The 17,642-nt window shown below is 40.4% G+C and overlaps 2 protein-coding genes across 5 annotated transcripts in view; one reads left to right on the top strand and one right to left on the bottom strand.

Annotated features, from left to right (window-relative positions):
• Window positions 1-17,642, bottom strand: part of JKAMP (JNK1/MAPK8 associated membrane protein) — a 40,904-nt gene that overhangs the window by 17,999 nt on the left and 5,263 nt on the right. The window contains exons 1-3 of one of the 4 annotated variants that reach the window (XM_026000596.2): window positions 8,742-8,909; window positions 6,229-6,302; window positions 5,512-5,666 (exon numbers count right to left, since the gene is read on the bottom strand). In XM_026000596.2, the coding sequence (XP_025856381.1) occupies window positions 5,512-5,666; window positions 6,229-6,302; window positions 8,742-8,745 (233 nt within the window). In that variant the 5' untranslated portion in view covers window positions 8,746-8,909. Of the gene's footprint in view, window positions 1-5,511; window positions 5,667-6,228; window positions 6,321-8,741; window positions 8,910-17,642 lie in introns of those variants that run through there. The other 3 variants (XM_026000595.2, XM_072761668.1, XM_072761667.1) reach the window with 3 other exon arrangements.
• On the top strand, window positions 8,942-16,846 carry L3HYPDH (trans-L-3-hydroxyproline dehydratase). Its single transcript, XM_026000597.2, has 5 exons — window positions 8,942-9,511; window positions 13,094-13,263; window positions 14,135-14,257; window positions 14,345-14,482; window positions 15,909-16,846. The coding sequence occupies exons 1-5, from the start codon at window positions 9,004-9,006 to the stop codon at window positions 16,032-16,034; spliced, it is 1,065 nt and encodes a 354-aa protein (XP_025856382.1). The 5' UTR covers window positions 8,942-9,003; the 3' UTR covers window positions 16,035-16,846.

Genomic DNA, 17,642 nt, shown 5'->3' with positions numbered 1-17,642 from the left:
ATGTTGTTTCTCCTTCATTTTCTCTATTTTTTCTGAAGACTCTTATTAAAAACTATGCAGAAATTTAATAAAACTTTTCATTCTTACACAAGACTCTTTCAGTTAACTCTAGCTCAGTTTCTCTGGAAGCCAAAAAGGGTAAAATGTCAACTTTACTGCCAGGCAACACTACTTAGGATACGAACAATTCCTTGATTGGCCAACTGTATCTGGACTGAGGAGAACTTTCAATAAGCAATAAATATCTGATGGGGACACCATGGTCTGGTTTGAGTTCACCAATTCTTATAACTGGCATGTCCCTTGCAGGACTCTGGCAGCTATACTTACGTGGAAAGGTTACAGAAACACTGGCTCCTTCAGGGCAGAAGACCTTAAGCTTGGACTCCCACACCCACTCAAGTGTGCATTTTATCTTCCTGCAGCTGAGTTCAACTGCTTCAAAAGTTGATGCTGCCTTGTAGGCAAGCTGTGTTCCTTCTAGGTAAACTAGTGCCTGTTATGACCTATGGTAGTCTCTAGATAATGTTTAATTGAACCTAACTTGATTCCCAGCAGGTATTACAGACACATATTAGTTTCTTATCCTATGCTTCATTTCTCTTAATGTATTTCCTGTTTTCTACCTCCTTTTCTCTCAGCATTGCATTATTTCTTCAGATACATGTATCTCCTAATGCACTAATTCTGCCTTCAACTGTTTAATCTGCTGACCTACCATTTTAAAAATTTCATTTCTAGAAGTTCTTTTTGTTTTTTTAAACCAATCTGTTTGTTCATTCCCAACAATTTCTTGTTGACTCTTGGAGATCTTTGGGACTACATCCTTCATTTCTTTAAGCACTATACAAGCAGCAGTTTTATGGTGTATAGCTGAAAGTCCATTCTCTGCAGTCCTTCGGAAGCATAACTATATTGTCTACCCACTCTCATAGTGATTTTATTTGGTTATCATGGAGTATAAAGTCATTAATAAATACTGATGAGTAAGAGTTTTATGGGCCTAAACTGAGAATGGAGAAGCTGCAAAGAGGATCTGCTACCCACTACCATCTTGGGCTTCAGCCTCTTGAGAGTCCAGGCTTCACACTGGCTCCCTCAGATTCAGTACCTGCTGCTGGCAGCAATTAACTGCAGGCAACAGTCCATTCCTGCTGTCTGCTCTGTCACTCTGCCCACAGCTTAGGGTGGGTTGGTTTGTTTTCTAAAAAAAAGAGAATTCTTGGAGATATCCCATCTCCAGTGAGACCAGCAAAGTCTTAAGTAGTATTATCTTTTCCAAACTTCAGTTATTTCTTGCAGGAGGGTCACTTGCAACTCCTAATTAGCCCATATTATTGGAAGAACTCCTGCATGATTTCACACAGTTGGAAACAGTGAATATGTAAAGAAACATTTACAATTTCAGATAATATAATCTAGTATTTTGCTTCCTTATAGGATTCTTATTTTTCGAAGCAATATCCCAACCTCCTCATTTCTTGCTATTACTTTTATAACCTTACTAGTCTCTTCTCATCATGCCCCCTTTCAGTCTGTCTACAGCCAACCACATAATCTTTACAAAACAAAATCAGATCCTAAATCTCCCCTTATTAGACTATTCAATGAGTCCCACCTGTCTTTCAGGAAAAATACTCTTTACCAGCATTATTTTCTGTATCTCCTGCCCATGCTACCTTCCTTTTCTCCCCAAGGCTCCACACATGTGGGCATGCTTCACTTACCTATCTGGCAAGCCGTGTATCCTTTAAGAACAGCTCTGGAGCTATCCCCAGGTCTAATGAATATTTCCTTAAGATTCCTGTAGCCCCAAATTTCTTTATATCCTGGTCTCATTAGTCCTTATTTCTCATAGGACACTCAGCTCTCATTTATTGAATATACTGTGTGCTTTTTGGCCTTCATTACTTTTACACATCTTTTTCCTGCTCTTTCTTCAATTCCTATCAAAATCTACTCACTCTTCAAGTCCAGCCTTAAGTCAGTTTTTTCTTCTGTGACACCACCCTATTTTGAGGAGGCAAAATTAATTTCTTTCCTCTTCATGCCAGTCTTAAAATGCTCCAAAAACCTCTATTACAGAACCTCATAAATATTGTGATGGCTTGTCATCTCAACCACTGGACTGTGAGCATCCACATTTCAGGCATCTCTGAAATCTTGCAACCCAGTACAGCATCTGGCACATTGCAAACATCTTTAATGATTGCTGAATGAATACATCTTAAAAGTTATGAATTACATAAGAACAAATCACATAAGAAGCACAGCTTCTCACTATACTGCATAAAATTACAAAATTTTGATTATCTTTGCCTTGATCTCAAAAAAAAAAACCAAATTTAATACTCAACTCTGGGGAAAGCAAAAGTACCAGAAAGGAAAGTTCTGCTGAGAGTCTGGCCCATGCATTCTCAATGGGTAACTTCACTCCTAAGAGGGAAAGAATTGGCTCTTGGGAATAAAATAATCTTATATTTGTTATACATATATATTATATATATATATAATATATATATATAGCATGCACACAAATATATATAGCACATAGATGCATATACAACATAAACAGATAAACATTTATGACATTAAAATTTCATTGGGGTAGGTGGAATTAGGAAAAAAAGAGTATCTAAAAAGTCTCCTTATTTAAGGAAGTGACAGTGAATAAAAGGTTGAGAAACTCTGGTCTAGCCTGATGTGACAAGTAGGCCTCTACTTCCTTGGTTACAAGGGCAACATCTCAGGAAAATGCAAATGATGGCTCTTATGTACCTGGCTGCCAATTTCCTAGGCAAAGCATACCTAAATTATGCAAACTCCTTCTTTTTAAACCCACTTGCTTTTCCTGCCTGAGCACTAATCATTCCTCAACTCTACCCTCAAACCAAACCCCAGGCTTTGCTCCAAGACTCTCCCTCAAAACATACCTGATGTTTTAATTCAAATGCATTTTGTAAGTTACATCTCTATACCCCCATCTCTTCCCTGCTTATGGCTGATAAGTTCCAACCAACTAGTTGAGCAATTATTCCACTTTAGCTTTCAATTTCTCGCATCTCCTTTCTTGCCTCCACCTCTCATCGTTCTAAACAAAAATTAAAAGATGAGAGCTACTTTTTAAAAAACCTATTCACGGTTCAATTTGAAAAAGAACAAATGCTTTTCCAAGATAAATAATCAGCCTGGATTTATTAGGTGGGATCCAGAAAACTACTAATTCTATTTCCATTGGCCTATCCTTTCCACTACCATCCACACTACTGGAGTCGAGCCATCCCTACTTCTTGGAAAGTCTTCTAATATGCTTCACCTCTAATCTACCGTCTACAGAAGTCATTTTCCTAAAATATACAGCCAGTGATGCTACTTCTCTAAACAAAAACCTTCACCAATAAATCATTCACTCAGCAAATACTAAATGAGCACCTGTTATGTGCCAGCTGCTGTGCTGGTTTCTGGAGATTCCATGGAAAACAGAGATGGACACTGCCCTCACAGACTCCTAATCGGGAGATGGGAGGTAATAAACTTAACCATAAACTGTACTGAATGCTAAATGCAAAACAAAACCAATAAAATGAAGAATGCTATTAAAAAAAGAAAAAATAAGGGGGGCAGACCTACTGTAGATTGGGTCAAGAAAGTCTTCTATGGGTATAATTTAAACTGAAATCTGAAGGGAAAAAAAAGCAGCTAGGTAAAAAGTTGTAGTCAGAAGGAGAAGAGAGCATCTGAGGCAGAGAAGAGGTGGTGAAAGGGAAAGGACCTAAAGCAGAAAGATACTGAGAAGATACTAATTTAGCTCCTCAATCCCAGTATAAACTTTTTCACTTCCTTGAACCTTCACATTCTGGAGGCACCTGAGTGGCTCAGTCTTTTAGGCCACTGACTCTTGGTTTTGGCTCACATCATGATCTCAGGGATGATGCCCTGCCATCAAGCTCCACACTCAGTGCGGAGTCGGCTTGTATCTCTCCCTCTGCTCGCACGCGCAAGCACACTATCTTTCTTAAATAAACAAACATACTTTCACATTCTGGTCTCAATCTACTTTTCCCACTCTCCTGTTTATTACCCTTCTCTGATGAGCCATCCATACTGACCAACCCAGACTACTTCCAATCCCACCTTCGATACAGCAACACATTTCATACCTCCATGCCACTGTTCCTGCTATTTCCTCTGCCTAAAATGTTTTTTTTTTTAAGATTTTATTTATTTATTCATGAGAGACACAGGCAGAGGGAGAAGCAGGCTCCATGCAGGGAGCTCGACGTGGGACTCGATCCCAGGTCTCCAGAATCACACCTCAGGCTGCAGGCGGCGCTAAGCCGCCACTGGGGCCGCCCCTAAAATGTTCTTTTGAAGTCTTTCACATCCCACCAGGCACAATTTATCTCTTATATTCTTTGTGATTCCAGAGTATTTTCTTCATAATGCCCTTTTTTTTTATTCATAGAGGCACACATAGAGAGAGAGAGAGGCAGAGACACAGGCAGAGGGAGAAGCAGGCACCATGCAGAGAGCCTCACGTGGGACTCAATCCAGGGTCTCCAGGATCACACCCTAAGCTGCAGGGGGCGCTAAACCACTGCGCCACCGGGGCTGCCCCTTCATAATGCTTTTTTTAAAGATTTATTTTAGAGAGAGAGAATCTCGTAACAGACTCCCCACTGAGCACAGACCTACATGCAGGGCTGGCCCCCATGACCCTGAGATCATGACCTGAGACAAAACTAAGAGTCAGATGCCTAGCCCACTGAGCCACCCAGGTGCCCCTCATAAAGCTTTTATATACTTTTTATTTATACACTTTAAAAACTGATTTATAATTAGTTGTACATACACTTGTCTTCTCTATAAGATTATGACTATAAACCACATCAGTTATTTGTTTACCTCCTCCCCGATCTTCTAAACATAAAACACAGAGCTCAATAAATGCATGTTGACTTAATGTTTAGTATCAGTTTTCATAATTAGGTTGCAGCTAAATCATTTTAACTTCATTATACATTACTAGTATTAAATCAAATCACAAAGAATTTGTTCTACAATATACAGTTTGTAATCATAATCAATTCTTTGTAGAAAACCCATAAAGACTGCAATTGAGAAATGAAAATTCCTTCAGATCATTTATTTTTTTTTTAAATATTTTATTTATTTATTCATAGAGACAGAGAGGCAGAGACACAGGCAGAGGGAGAAGCAGGCTCCATGCACAGAGCCTGACATGGGACTCGATCCAGGGTCTCCAGGATCACGCCCTGGGCTGCTGCGCCACCGGGGCTACCCACCCTTCAGATCATTTAGAGTAAAACAAAGGACACTTCCCTTTATAATTACTGAGGCATGCCTTATCATTTAAATTCTCTTGCCACTGTCAGAAGTAATCAGAATATAAAGCAAAAACAGTTCACCGCAAAATTATTTAATAAGATCTTCTAAATTATCCTTATTCTAACATCAGTCCATCCAGATACATTCACAGAAAGTGCTAACCTCTTTTTCCCCGAGTACCATTCAATGAAGAACCAATGTAAAACAAGAGGAAGCATAGCCATAAATCCAAGATACAGCCAATCATAAAGTTCTGGAGACTCTGTGCAAGGCTGACAATATTTCTGTGCATTTGTTCTCTGTCCTCTCGGACATACCTACAATATAAAAACAGTATTTTATGTACAGATATTATTTTAGAATATTAATATCCCAGAGTCATTCTATAAAGACATTTCATTTCAGTATAAACACACACATATATATATATGCATCTTGTAGAAATAAAAAAGTGCACATGTAAAAGAAATCTACATTGTATTTGGTGCATCTGTATAACACTCTTTTAAAAAATTCCTTTTGCTAAGTTATTAAAATAGTTGACTAACATTAAATCATAAACTTAGTAATGCTATTTAAAAATAATTGCAGAGAAAAGTTCTGGAGTTTTAATGTTAACTTACTGCCCAAGACTCTGCACTATAGCCTTAATAAGTAATTAAAAATTACTATAAAATTATAAAATGTTTTTAAAAATACTTAACTGTGACTATTAAGATGTATTATAGACAATCAATATGACAAGAATTTTATTAATGCCTCATTTTTATAAATTAATGAGGACATTGAAGAAAAAAGATATTTTACACTTGAAAATACTTCAAAAGCAAAGAGAATTTAGCAATGAAATAACATTCAAATGTTAAAATTAAGACTTACCCCACATTCTCCATATATTTCAGTTGAGCCATTTTTAAATAATAGGGTCTTCCCACAGTAAAGTCCAAGGCATGCTGGTTGAATATCGACAGCTTTTTAAAAACAAATGCCAGTAAAGTAACATCTTTTGTGATTATAAAAAATAATATATTAACAGCTGAAGAACTTGGCATAAGTATCTCATCACAGTTCAATTAGAAGTGAAACATATTAGACAAAAGTCTTTAAAGATGCAACTATTTTTAAACTTAAATTTCTCCTTTTACACTGTGACACTGCAACCTCGTGGTTAACACTATTCCTAATGATTAAGACCCCTCAACCAGCAGAGTGGCATCTACCCCCAGAATTCAAAGCTTAACCTGTTAGGTCTCCAATGGCTCCAGCAGCTGGTCCCCCTCGATTAGATAGTCTAGACTTTCACATTTTCATTTTTTATTTAGAAAACTAATAGAGGATCACCACCTCTGATTTTGCCCAGTCAGAACATTAAGTGTGCACACAAACACAGAGACACAAACACAGAATACCACCTTCATTCATAATAGAACACATTTTAATACCAGAAAAGCAGAAAAGATATAATTTCAAAATAGGAGGTAAATGTATTTAAGGTAAATAAATTCACCTTTACAAAAAGCTTACTCTACCGTCCTACATTTTATCATTTTTGTTGAGGACAGGTGAAAATTTCATCAAGGCTGTCCCTGGGCCTCTGACCAATATCTGGGAACAACTACCTGAGAATCAACCCCCTGCTCTCAAGGCTTGTACAAAATATAAAGTTCTTCTTTACAAAAAAAAAATAAGAGCCTAGAGAAGTTATTAAAGGAGTTCTTTTTTTTCATCAGAGACATCTGATTTCCTTCCTTCATTCAATAAATGTGCATCATTAAATATCAGATTCCATGGCTAGGGATTTCTAAAGATCCACAGAGCAACAAACAAGAGTCTCTGCCCTCAAAGAACCTACAGCCTAAAGGAGAATAAATCCAAAACAACTGTGGTCAAATGTGAATTAATTTAGAAAATTATGCATTTTATGACTATTGTGGGGGCCAAGGGCAGGCTCTCAAAACGTCCCACTTTGGCATACTGATCATTTTAAGTAAAAGTTACTTAAGAAACAAGAGGGGCAAGGACACTTAGCCCTCCTTTGTCCCCCTGAAAGCAGAGAACAAATCTCCCATGTGAAAAATATCCTCCCTATACTAAGACATAAAAAAGACAACCTTATTACCAGTGTTAATGACTTTAAAGTCAAAAAAGCTGCAGAAAAAAGCCCTGTTACTTTTTCACTAAGCTATTACCTTATTCCAAACACCTGTTTTCCTTTTCTTGTAAATTCCTCACAATTTAATTGCCTCTTTGTCAACAATGCATTATAGAATTGCCTGCCTTGGTCAGTTCTTTAGGTCTCAAAACCATACTTGGGCCTTCATGCACACATAATAAAACTTGGCAGGTTTTTTTTTTTTTCTTCCTGTTAATCTGTCTCATGTAAATTTAATTTTTCAGTCCAGCTGGAAGACCCTGCGAGTAGAGAGGAACTTTCGTTTCACTATTCTTGAATAATTTCCCAAATTCTTCATGAATTCACACTAGAGACCGCTTGGTCCACAAAGCCCTTCCTCCTTTCAAATTCAAGTAGGCTTTTGATTTCTTTCTCCTTGTGCGGCTGAGAAACAACAGAAATAGCACCGACTACAAGGTCTCAGGTTTAACATTTTCACTTTTACCACATTTCTGACTTCTTACCCATGGGCTTCTTTACCTTAATTGGCACTTAATTTTTAATCAATTGTAATCACCTGTGTCCTAAACCACTAATAGACAAGAATGAATTTTCAGAGTTTTTGAGAAGACAGAAGCTGAACAATTGGAGGCTTCTTCCACATGGATTTTGCATTTAGTGGATGTTGAATACATACATCTGAATGTGAATAATCTAAAGTTCTTAAAGCCCAAGGCCTGAAAACCACCATGGTAAACTAAAAACAACAGCTCAGCACAGACCAAACGGCTCGGCACAGGCCACTCGCCGTGTCCGTTCAATTTCCCCTCCCATTTCCGTTTATCGGAGGGTGGTTAAAATTTTAAGAACCTCCCCCCCCCCCCGCTTTTTTTTTTTTTTTTTTTTTGCAACGGTCTTGTCCCTTGGTGAAGGGCCTTTAAACTTAAGGTCTGATGCTGCAGCGGGCAAGAGTCCTGCAGGCAATTAGCTTCCGCTTCCTTTCCCGTTTGTTGGCACTTACGCCCGCGCTTCAAATTCTCAAGTCAACCCTCACCAACGCTAAACCAAGAGACCAAAACAGAGGGGCTGAAGCGACCTCCCGAACAGCACCGGCCTGGCCTTGGTCCCGGCACGCAGCCCGAGAGCCGCCGGGACCGCCCCGACCCCGGGGGACGTCCAGGGCCCGCCGCCATCCCGAGGCCGCCCGCGGGGCAGAGCCCAAGTCGCCAGCGCGGGGACTGAGACGAACGCCTCCCGGGACCTCAGCGGCCACACTCACCCATGGGCCGCTCGCAGGTCTCCCCGAAGGAGCTCCGGGACCAGCCGCGCCGGCAGCAGCGCCGGACATCCGGGCCACGGGCGCCTCGGCGGCTCCGCCTCCCGGTAACCCAGGCGACCACCCGAAGCCCCGCCCCCGCGCTTCCGCGTGGCTGCCCCGAGGCCCCGCCCCTCTCGCGAGGAGCGGGCGGGCGGGTGGGCTGCAGGCTGGAGGCCGGGGGCGCACGCGCGGCGGGCAGGTGGCGGGGCTCCCGGTGCCGGCGATGGAGAGGCCGCTGGCGGTGCCTCGGCTGCCCCCGCACGGCCCGGGGACGCCGGCGCTGTCGGTGGTGGACATGCACACCGGCGGCGAGCCCCTGCGCATAGTGCTGGCGGGGTGTCCGGAGGTGGCCGGCCCCACGCTGCTGGCCAAGCGGCGCTACATGCGCCAGCACCTTGACCACCTGCGACGGCGGCTCCTGTTCGAGCCCCGGGGGCACCGCGACATGTACGGGGCCGTGTTGGTGCCTAGCGAGTTGCCGGACGCGCACTTGGGCGTCCTGTTCCTGCACAACGAGGGCTACAGCTCCATGTGCGGCCACGCGGTGCTGGCGCTGGGCCGCTTCGCCCTCGACTTCGGGCTGGTGCCCGCGCCCCCGGCCGGCGCCCGCGAGGCCCGCGTCAACATCCACTGCCCGTGCGGGCTGGTGGCCGCCTTCGTGGAATGCGAGCACGGCCGCAGCCGCGGCCCAGTGCGCTTCCACAGCGTCCCAGCCTTCGCGCTGGCCACAGGTAAAGGGGGCACCCTCCCAGCGACTAACCACACTGTCTGGCTTGGGACTCACGCAGTGCAATTAACCCGCCCACGAGCCTTTGCAATTAATAGAAGGATTACTCAAAATCAGTGCAAGTGTGTGTCAGCACCTTAGTCTTGCATACTTGTGCGAGGCGTGCAATTCGATTACCGCGCAGATTAGTTCATCTTGATCTTGAGCCTTGAGGAGCACAGGATTCCGTGTCTCCCTTATTCAGCGCCTGTTCCCCCATTTTCAGACATTCCTAGAGATTTCACAGTTGGGTAAGTCTGATCGGGGCAAGGAAAGTGCAAAGAACAGCTAGTGTACCAAGGTTCATGAGCTGCTTCAGAATACACTTAGTTGACACTAACCCAAAATGTTACTAAACCCCATCTTGTTTTCCTCACCTGTAAAAAGTGCCTTCCCCACTTCTTTGGGAAAGAAATAAGAATGAATGAACTAGGCAGTTTATAAATTAGGAACATACAGATGTTGCTGCCTTTTTTTTTTTTAATTCACTCATGATAGACATAGGGGGAGAGAGAGAGGCAGAGACACAGGCAGAGGGAGAAGCAGGGAGCCTGACGTGGGATTCGATCCCGGGACCCCAGGATCACGCCCTAGGCCGAAGGTAGGCGCCAAACCGCTGAGCCACCCAGGGATCCCCTGCTCTTACTCTTTAAGAACAGGAACAGACATTGAGTCCAAATCCTGACAACCCCTTAAAGCTAATAAAATTACTAACCTCTATGTGCCTATGTTTTTTCATTTGTTATCTCATTGAGTTTTTGGTGAGAAATTAAATGAGAGCATGCAAGATACTTAGCAATTTAAAAAATACATTCCTAGTGCTAGAAAGACTACAGGAAATACAGGGTTGCTAGTTAAGAGTTCTGCAGGTGTGCTGACCCTTTAAAAAGTTTTGGTGGGTTCCCTAGCACAGAGCCTAGTCATGTAAAACAGGATGCATATAACTATAACCCTTACAAAGAGGGAGATCTCTCCAAGATAGTCATTATTGGAAGTGACCTGGGAGCTAGTTTGGTCAATTCAGGAATAGGGTTATCACTTCTCATAAGTCTTCAATGCATGCAAATCATCCTATTAGATCTTTTTTTTTATTTCAAGTTTTTATTTAAATTTTAGATAACATATGATGTAATATTGTTTGAGAAGTAGAATTCAGTGATTCATTACTTACATTTAACACCCAGCACTCATCACAAGTGCCCTCCTTAATACCCATCACCCATTTAGCCTATCTCCCTATCCACCACTTCCCCTCCAACCCTGTTCTCTATACTTAACTATAGAGTCTCTTACAGTTTGCCCCTTACTCTTTTAACTTTCCCCTATGTTCATGTGTTTTGTTTCTTAAATTCCACATATGAGTGAAATAATATGGTATTTGTATTTGACTGATTTCACTTAGCATAATACACTCTAGCTCTATCCACATCATTGCAAATGGTATCATTTGCAAAAAGATTTCATTCTTTTTGATGGCTAAGTAGTATTCCATTGTGTATGAATATACCACATCCTCTTTATACATTCATCAGTTGATGGACATTGGGTTCCTTCCATTACTTAGCTATTGTTGACAATGCTGCTATAAGCATTCTATTAGATCTTGATCTTTCTTGAGGATTTGGATTCTAGATTAGCCTGATCAAGAATGATGCAGTAATAGCCCAGGCATTTGTCAGTCTTAGGGCAACCTCAGACAGCTGAAACACACAAGTTGATGAAGAATTCTCCTGCAGAAATTGATGGCACTTTGACCTCTAGTAGAGAATGGCATAATATCTGCATTGGGGGCAGGGGAGGGGGGAAATGGCACTTGAGATAGACAGGAGTTTGTTTAGGATTGCATCTCAGAAATCTCAGCAGTTTAAATAGTTTATCCTGTTTCTTCCTAGGCAACCCCAGCAGCAGACTGGAAGCACTCTAGATTTGTGGGAAATGATAGCTAGCAGTAGGATCACCAACTATATCATTTTTCAGGGCTGGTTGGGGCAGGGCAGCCGATCTGTAAGCACAGTGGCTACTGAGAGCATCACTGTGAGACTATACAATAGTCAGTGAGCAGTAATGGTCACTCTGAGTCATTAAAAAAAAGTCCTAAATTCTCTATTTTGAAAAATGCTAAAAGGGTAGACTGATAGTGTTCAGGGTCACTGCTCTGGCCCCTTTTCATCATGATGACCTTGTGAAAGGGATCCCATGCCTCAAGATCATCATCTACAAAATGAAGATGACAACAGTACCCACCTCAGATGATTGCTGAGTTCATTTCCATTCCAATGTGCTAAAATGAAAACTACTTAGTTTTGTTACTGTATTCAAGTGCTAGAACAGTAGGTAGTCAATTAATATTTGTTGAATGGTAACTAAATAAATGAAATTGGGAGAAGAATATGGTAATTAGCAAATGAAATTATCCTCTTAAGAACCTTATCCTGGGGTGCCTAGGGCTCAGTTAAGTGTCTGCCTTCTGCTCAGGTCAGGACTTCAGGGTCTTGGGATGGAGCCTGCTTCTCCCTCACCCTCTGCCCCTCCACCCTGCTTGTGCTTTCTCCCCTCATATAAAATAAAAATAAAATAAATAATAATAAAATAATAAAATAAAATAAAAAAATAAAATAAAATAAAATAAAATAATAAAATAAAATAAATAAAATAAATAGGAACCCTATTCCGATTGGAAATTAAACTTTTGGCCTTAACTATTAACATTAATGTGCTCCTGATTTGTGCCAAGCACACCCCACACATTATCACATGGAATTCACACAACAGTCCTTTCAGGAGTGAATAGCAGTTCCATTTTACACACAAAGACACCAAAGCCACACTTAGCTTAGCTTTCCAAGCTTCCAGCAGCCCCTTATCTCCATCTGCTTCCTCATACTCCTTTCATTAAGTCTGATTTTTATGTTGCACCAGCATCAAGATAAAGGCATGTTTCATTCATGGTTGCTCTTTTACTTTTACAGGCATATTTTACCTTCTTCATTATAAACTTGCTCTGTTTTGACACATCATGTGTTAAAAGGACTCTGGGCTAGCCTGGAACTGATAAGTATATATAACTTACACAGAAAAATCTTTTTTTTTTTTTCACTTTGTTTTGACATTACAGTTGAAGAAAGCCAATTTGTGAATAGGATCAAAAATCCTATATTCAACAATTCCTAGCAGTATGAGAGTGGACTTACAATTTCCTTCATAGTTTTCACAGCTTGATGTCCCAGGATTTCTTTCTCTCTGCCTCTATGAGGTTTCCTAGCAAAGACCTTCCGAGTAGTTAACAAAATAAGTATATATGATTTAAGAAAAACATGGCATTAGATGTTCTAAAACTTACACAAGCATCATTAAGTTAAAAATCAATGCACTCAGCTAAAGATCTATTATCATTTGATGTTTTCTCATTTTAAAAATGAAGTTGTGCTTCATTCCTTTTTATGATAGGAAAAAGTGTCCCTCCACCAAAATACACATATTAAAAATGCTGTGCATCGTATTGCCAAAATACTATAAACAAACTTATTTTCAAACATATCTTTTTTAGATCTCTTAGTGGATGTTCCTGGTTATGGAAAGATGGCGGTAGACATTGCATATGGTGGGGCATTTTATGCATTTGTTAGTGCTGAAAAGTTAGGCCTTGACGTTTGTTCTGCAAAGACAAGGGACCTTGTGGCTGCTGCGAGCACAGTGACAGAAGCAGTCAAAGCTCAGGTCAGTACAAACACTGCTTTCATAACAAGTGCTCTCCTCTGTGGCAGAGAAGAAATATAAATTACATGTCTACACAGAAAAGTTAAATATCTATATATTTAAATTATTAATAGTACTAAAAGCAAGGTACTGGTTACAATCTTGGGCTCTATAGCAAGACTATCTGGGAGTCCTATGTGCAAAGGACTTAGAATAGTGCCTGCCTATAATAAATGGTCAATAAATAACTTAACTTTAATTATATACATAGTAGTATAATTTGTGGTTATTCACACATAGAAAATGTATCAAAAAGTATTTCACTAATTTGAAACACATATGCTTTGCTTTATGTGGTCATTCTGCAAAACTTGCAAATAACAAATGTCAATTATAAATCACAAAATAGATTTCATTAAATCTGATCAGACTGTCTCTAGATGTTCACGGTCTGATTCCTCTACCTTATCCCCTTCAAGCTCCTGAAAGTGAGCGTATGACTGCCATCGCCTCTCCTATTTGAGCAGCATGGCCAGTCTGTAGCTTAATCATCCTGGGGGTCAGTGCTTCAAAGAGTGTGAGCATTTGGAGTGTGTATGTGTATAAAATAGGACTGTTCCTTTAGTAGAGGCTATATACAGGACAAATTCCTTAGAAAGGACTTAAAGTTTGAAAAGAATCATAACTTCAATAAAACCATGTCTATTTATCTAGACAAAGACATCATTTACTGCCTTGACTCAAAAGGTATTTTTAAAATGAGAGTTAAAAGTTAAGCCTAAGAGTGCCCCCATCTACATTATTTATAAAAATGTTTGAATCAAAATATTTATTTTACATGTAATTTTACAAGACAATTTATATATGATACTTTTTTTGTTATTATTTGTAGTTTAAAATTAATCATCCTGAGAGTGAAGACCTTTCCTTTCTGTACGGAACTATATTAACAGATGGAAAAGACACTTATAGTGAGGAACCAACCACCAACATCTGTGTGTTTGCAGATGAACAGGTATTAAAACTGTAATGTTTGGGACAAAAGCCAGAGTACAGACCTGGAACACTGTGAACACTCTTATCTTCATTTATTCTGAAACAGGTTGACAGAAGTCCTACTGGCTCAGGAGTGACAGCCCGAATTGCCTTACAGTATCACAAAGGCCTTCTAGAACTGAACCAGACCAGAGCCTTTAAAAGCAGTGCAACTGGCTCAGTATTCACAGGGAAGGCGGTGAGGGTGAGTGACACCCTTAGCTTCTTATTTGTGTGTTACTTTGGAAACTGAAGAGGTCTGAGTTGGGTGTTCAGTAAGTTTCACTCAGCTCTGAGAAGAAAACTTTAAAGCAGGCCTGTAAAAACTTCTGATCAGCTACAACTGTGGATAGGAAACTGTGGGCGTCCCTAAGGTCCTTTCCAAAGGTCCACAAGGTCAAAACTTGGTATGCATTAACATTAAGACATTTGTTTTTCACTTGCATTGTCACATGAGTGTACCATGGAGCTCTCCAGAGGCTACATGATAGGTGACAACCCAACCCAGTTTCCTAATCTAGTAACTGACATTTAATCATAAGATTTAGTTAACCTCATGTTTAAAACTTAGGAAATGAGGGGCACCTTGGTGACTCAGTTGAGCATCAGACTCTTGGTTTCAGCTCAGGTCATGATCTCAGGTTGTGAGCCCCTCCAGGCTCCATGCTCTCAGCAGGGAGTCTGCTTCTCTCCCTTTCCATCTGTCCCTCCCCCACTCAAACTCAAGTGCGCTCTCTCTCTCTCTCTCTCTCTCTCTAATAAATAAATCTTTTAAAATATTAAGAAATAAAAGGATACTCTGTAAATAAGATTTGAAGTTACTTCTTTTATAGTTAATAATCCTACTTGACGGGACAGCTTCACACCACCACGTGCCCTCCCTCTCTGCCCAGACTCTTCCAAGCTCTTGGATGGTACCTTCTCAGTCTCTTCCCCTGCCCCGCTCCCTGTCCCTGTCCTTCCACTTATGGGTCCCCAGCATTTCAGCCTTAGTTTCCTCCTCATTTCATCTGTATTTTGATGCCAGTGGGCAATTTCACCCGCTTGTGAGGCTTCGACCCACTCCCAACCACCCCGATGATGACTCCCAAACCTTCATCCCTCCCATGCCTACTGTGTGCCTCTCTCCTGAGTCTAACGCTCATATTCCCAACTGCCCACCAAACTCATCTCAAAATGACTGTTATAAAGTTCTTCCTTCCCCCTGAACATGCTCCTCCCGTCTCATTTCCTATCTTGATTAATGGCAGTACCTGCCTCACTTCCCAACTAGGAGCTGTGCCCATGCTGAGCCCATTCTTCCTCCTCACCTCCCACACATGCTAGTCCCTGGGCCAACCAATCCTGCAATCTGTCCTCATGACTCTAGAGTCAGTCAATGAATGAAGGTTACCTCTGAAGAAGTTTCTAGGTTTCTAATTGCTTTCCTCTCAGATTTATTCTCATTTTACAGCTAAACTTAGCTAAACACAAACCTGATCATGTCACTTTCCCTAAAAACCTTCCATTACCTACAAGATCCACCCTTGAGTTTTCTTTAAAATGGTAGAATTCAAGATGATGATGACTTTTGGGCCAGACAGAACATGAGTGCAGTATTTTGATATTATACTCCTTTCATCTTTTCTCAGGAAGCAAAATGTGGGGATTTTAAAGCTGTCATCGTGGAAGTCTCTGGACAAGCCCATTACACAGGTACAGCAAGTTTTATAGTGGAAGATGATGACCCTCTGAGGGATGGATTCCTTCTCAAGTGACTTCTTCAAGCTTTTCAGGGCTTTTTCTGAATGATGTGGAAAATGATATAAAACTGTATGATTTCTTTCGAAAATATTATGCTGTGACTAAATATAATCATTATACGTGCACATGTAATTGGTATAAATGCCACTTAGGTCTAGCTTTTAAAATGCTTAAAATTCAGAATATTTTTGTAGTTATTAACATATCAGGTAAAATTCATACCTTAGTCCCGTTACTTTTTAAATATTACACTATGCCACTTTTATAATAGTTTGTTTTAGACGCTCTTTGAATAATAGTTTGAATTGTAGCCCTCATAACAATGACTCTTACAAGTTCATTATTTTAGTCTTCCAGTTTTTGAGTCAAATACATCCTATCCTGTACATAGGATGTCATGTACATCCAACATGGGCAGGATGTAAGGAGGATGGATTATTATAAGGTACTCAACATTTAGCATACATAGCCTGGGAAGAATTGGGGTGGCTCAGCTTCTTTGGATAGATGTCACTTACAGCTGCTGCCAGGATGTTCTGTGGGCTGCAAAGTCCAGCTCCTACTCCAAGGTAACTGAAGTGCCATAAGCTGTGAGAAGACCAATGAATAATCAGACGTTTGTTATATCTTTAAGGCTCTTATAAAAGGGATTGTGTCATTACTGCATTATAAACACAGTGGGAATCAATGAATAACTACAGTAGAGTGAGTCTCATACACTATCAACTACGTGCCAGATTTAAAACTTGAAATAAATGTTAACTGTTAATTTTTGCTAGCTAATTGTCTGTGAACCTGTTAAAAATAAATTGGATCACTCAGTTAAGTGTCTTACTCTTGATTTTAGTTCAAGTCATAATCTCACACTTGTGAGATGGAGCCCTGAGTCAAGCTCTGCACTTAGCATGGAGTCTGCTTGAGATTTTCTCTCTCCCTCTGCTCTTCCCTGTACTCTCTAAAATAAATAAATAAAATCTTTAAAAATAAATAAATAAAATGTGATCATTTTTCAGTCACTATAAAATGAAGTATTAAAAAGTTATTCAATATGTGATGCTCCCAATAGTAGACTCCTATGAAGTATTTTTTTCTGAGTATACAGAAGCTAATAAAGTAATTAATTTTAACTGGTTTCATCATCAGTTATTAAGTCTGTGATTGAATTACCAGACTAAAATGAAAGCGTTATAGCTTTGTAACTTTATAGTTAATGTTCTTGATTTCCCTATTATACAAAAACTAATGTTTTCCACTCATTCTCTATAAAATTCTGTGGCAAAGGTATCATTTATCCTCAAAAATGACACTACCACTAGTTTACTATGGGTAAGAAATTTTGTTCACATTAGGGAGATTTGCTGTACTTTCTTTGTAAAATGAAAACAGGGGCAGCCCAGGTGGCTCAGTGGTTTAGTGCTGCTATCAGCCCAGGGCATATTCCTGGAGACCCGGGATTGAGTCCCACATTGGGCTCCCTGCATGGAGCCTGCTTCTCCCTCTGCCTGTGTCTCTGCCTCTCTCTGTCTCTCTGTGTGTCTTTCATGAGTAAATAAATGAAATCTTTAAAAAATAAAATGAAAACAGAATTACTATTTTCTCTCCAAATTTCACAAGTCATAATA

The sequence above is a fragment of the Vulpes vulpes genome, chromosome 6, assembly GCF_048418805.1.
Source record: "Vulpes vulpes isolate BD-2025 chromosome 6, VulVul3, whole genome shotgun sequence".
NCBI classification, from domain to species: Eukaryota; Metazoa; Chordata; class Mammalia; order Carnivora; family Canidae; genus Vulpes; species Vulpes vulpes.
This window is presented reverse-complemented; position numbering and strand designations above follow the sequence as displayed.

Coding starts and splice junctions, on each gene's coding strand:
- L3HYPDH (XM_026000597.2), top strand. CDS start 9,004: ATGGAGAGGCCGCTGGCGGTGCCTCGGCTGCCCCCGCACGGCCCGGGG. Junction 13,264..14,134: donor CAGAAGCAGTCAAAGCTCAG/GTCAGTACAAAC, acceptor TATTATTTGTAG/TTTAAAATTAATCATCCTGA. Junction 14,258..14,344: donor GTGTGTTTGCAGATGAACAG/GTATTAAAACTG, acceptor ATTCTGAAACAG/GTTGACAGAAGTCCTACTGG.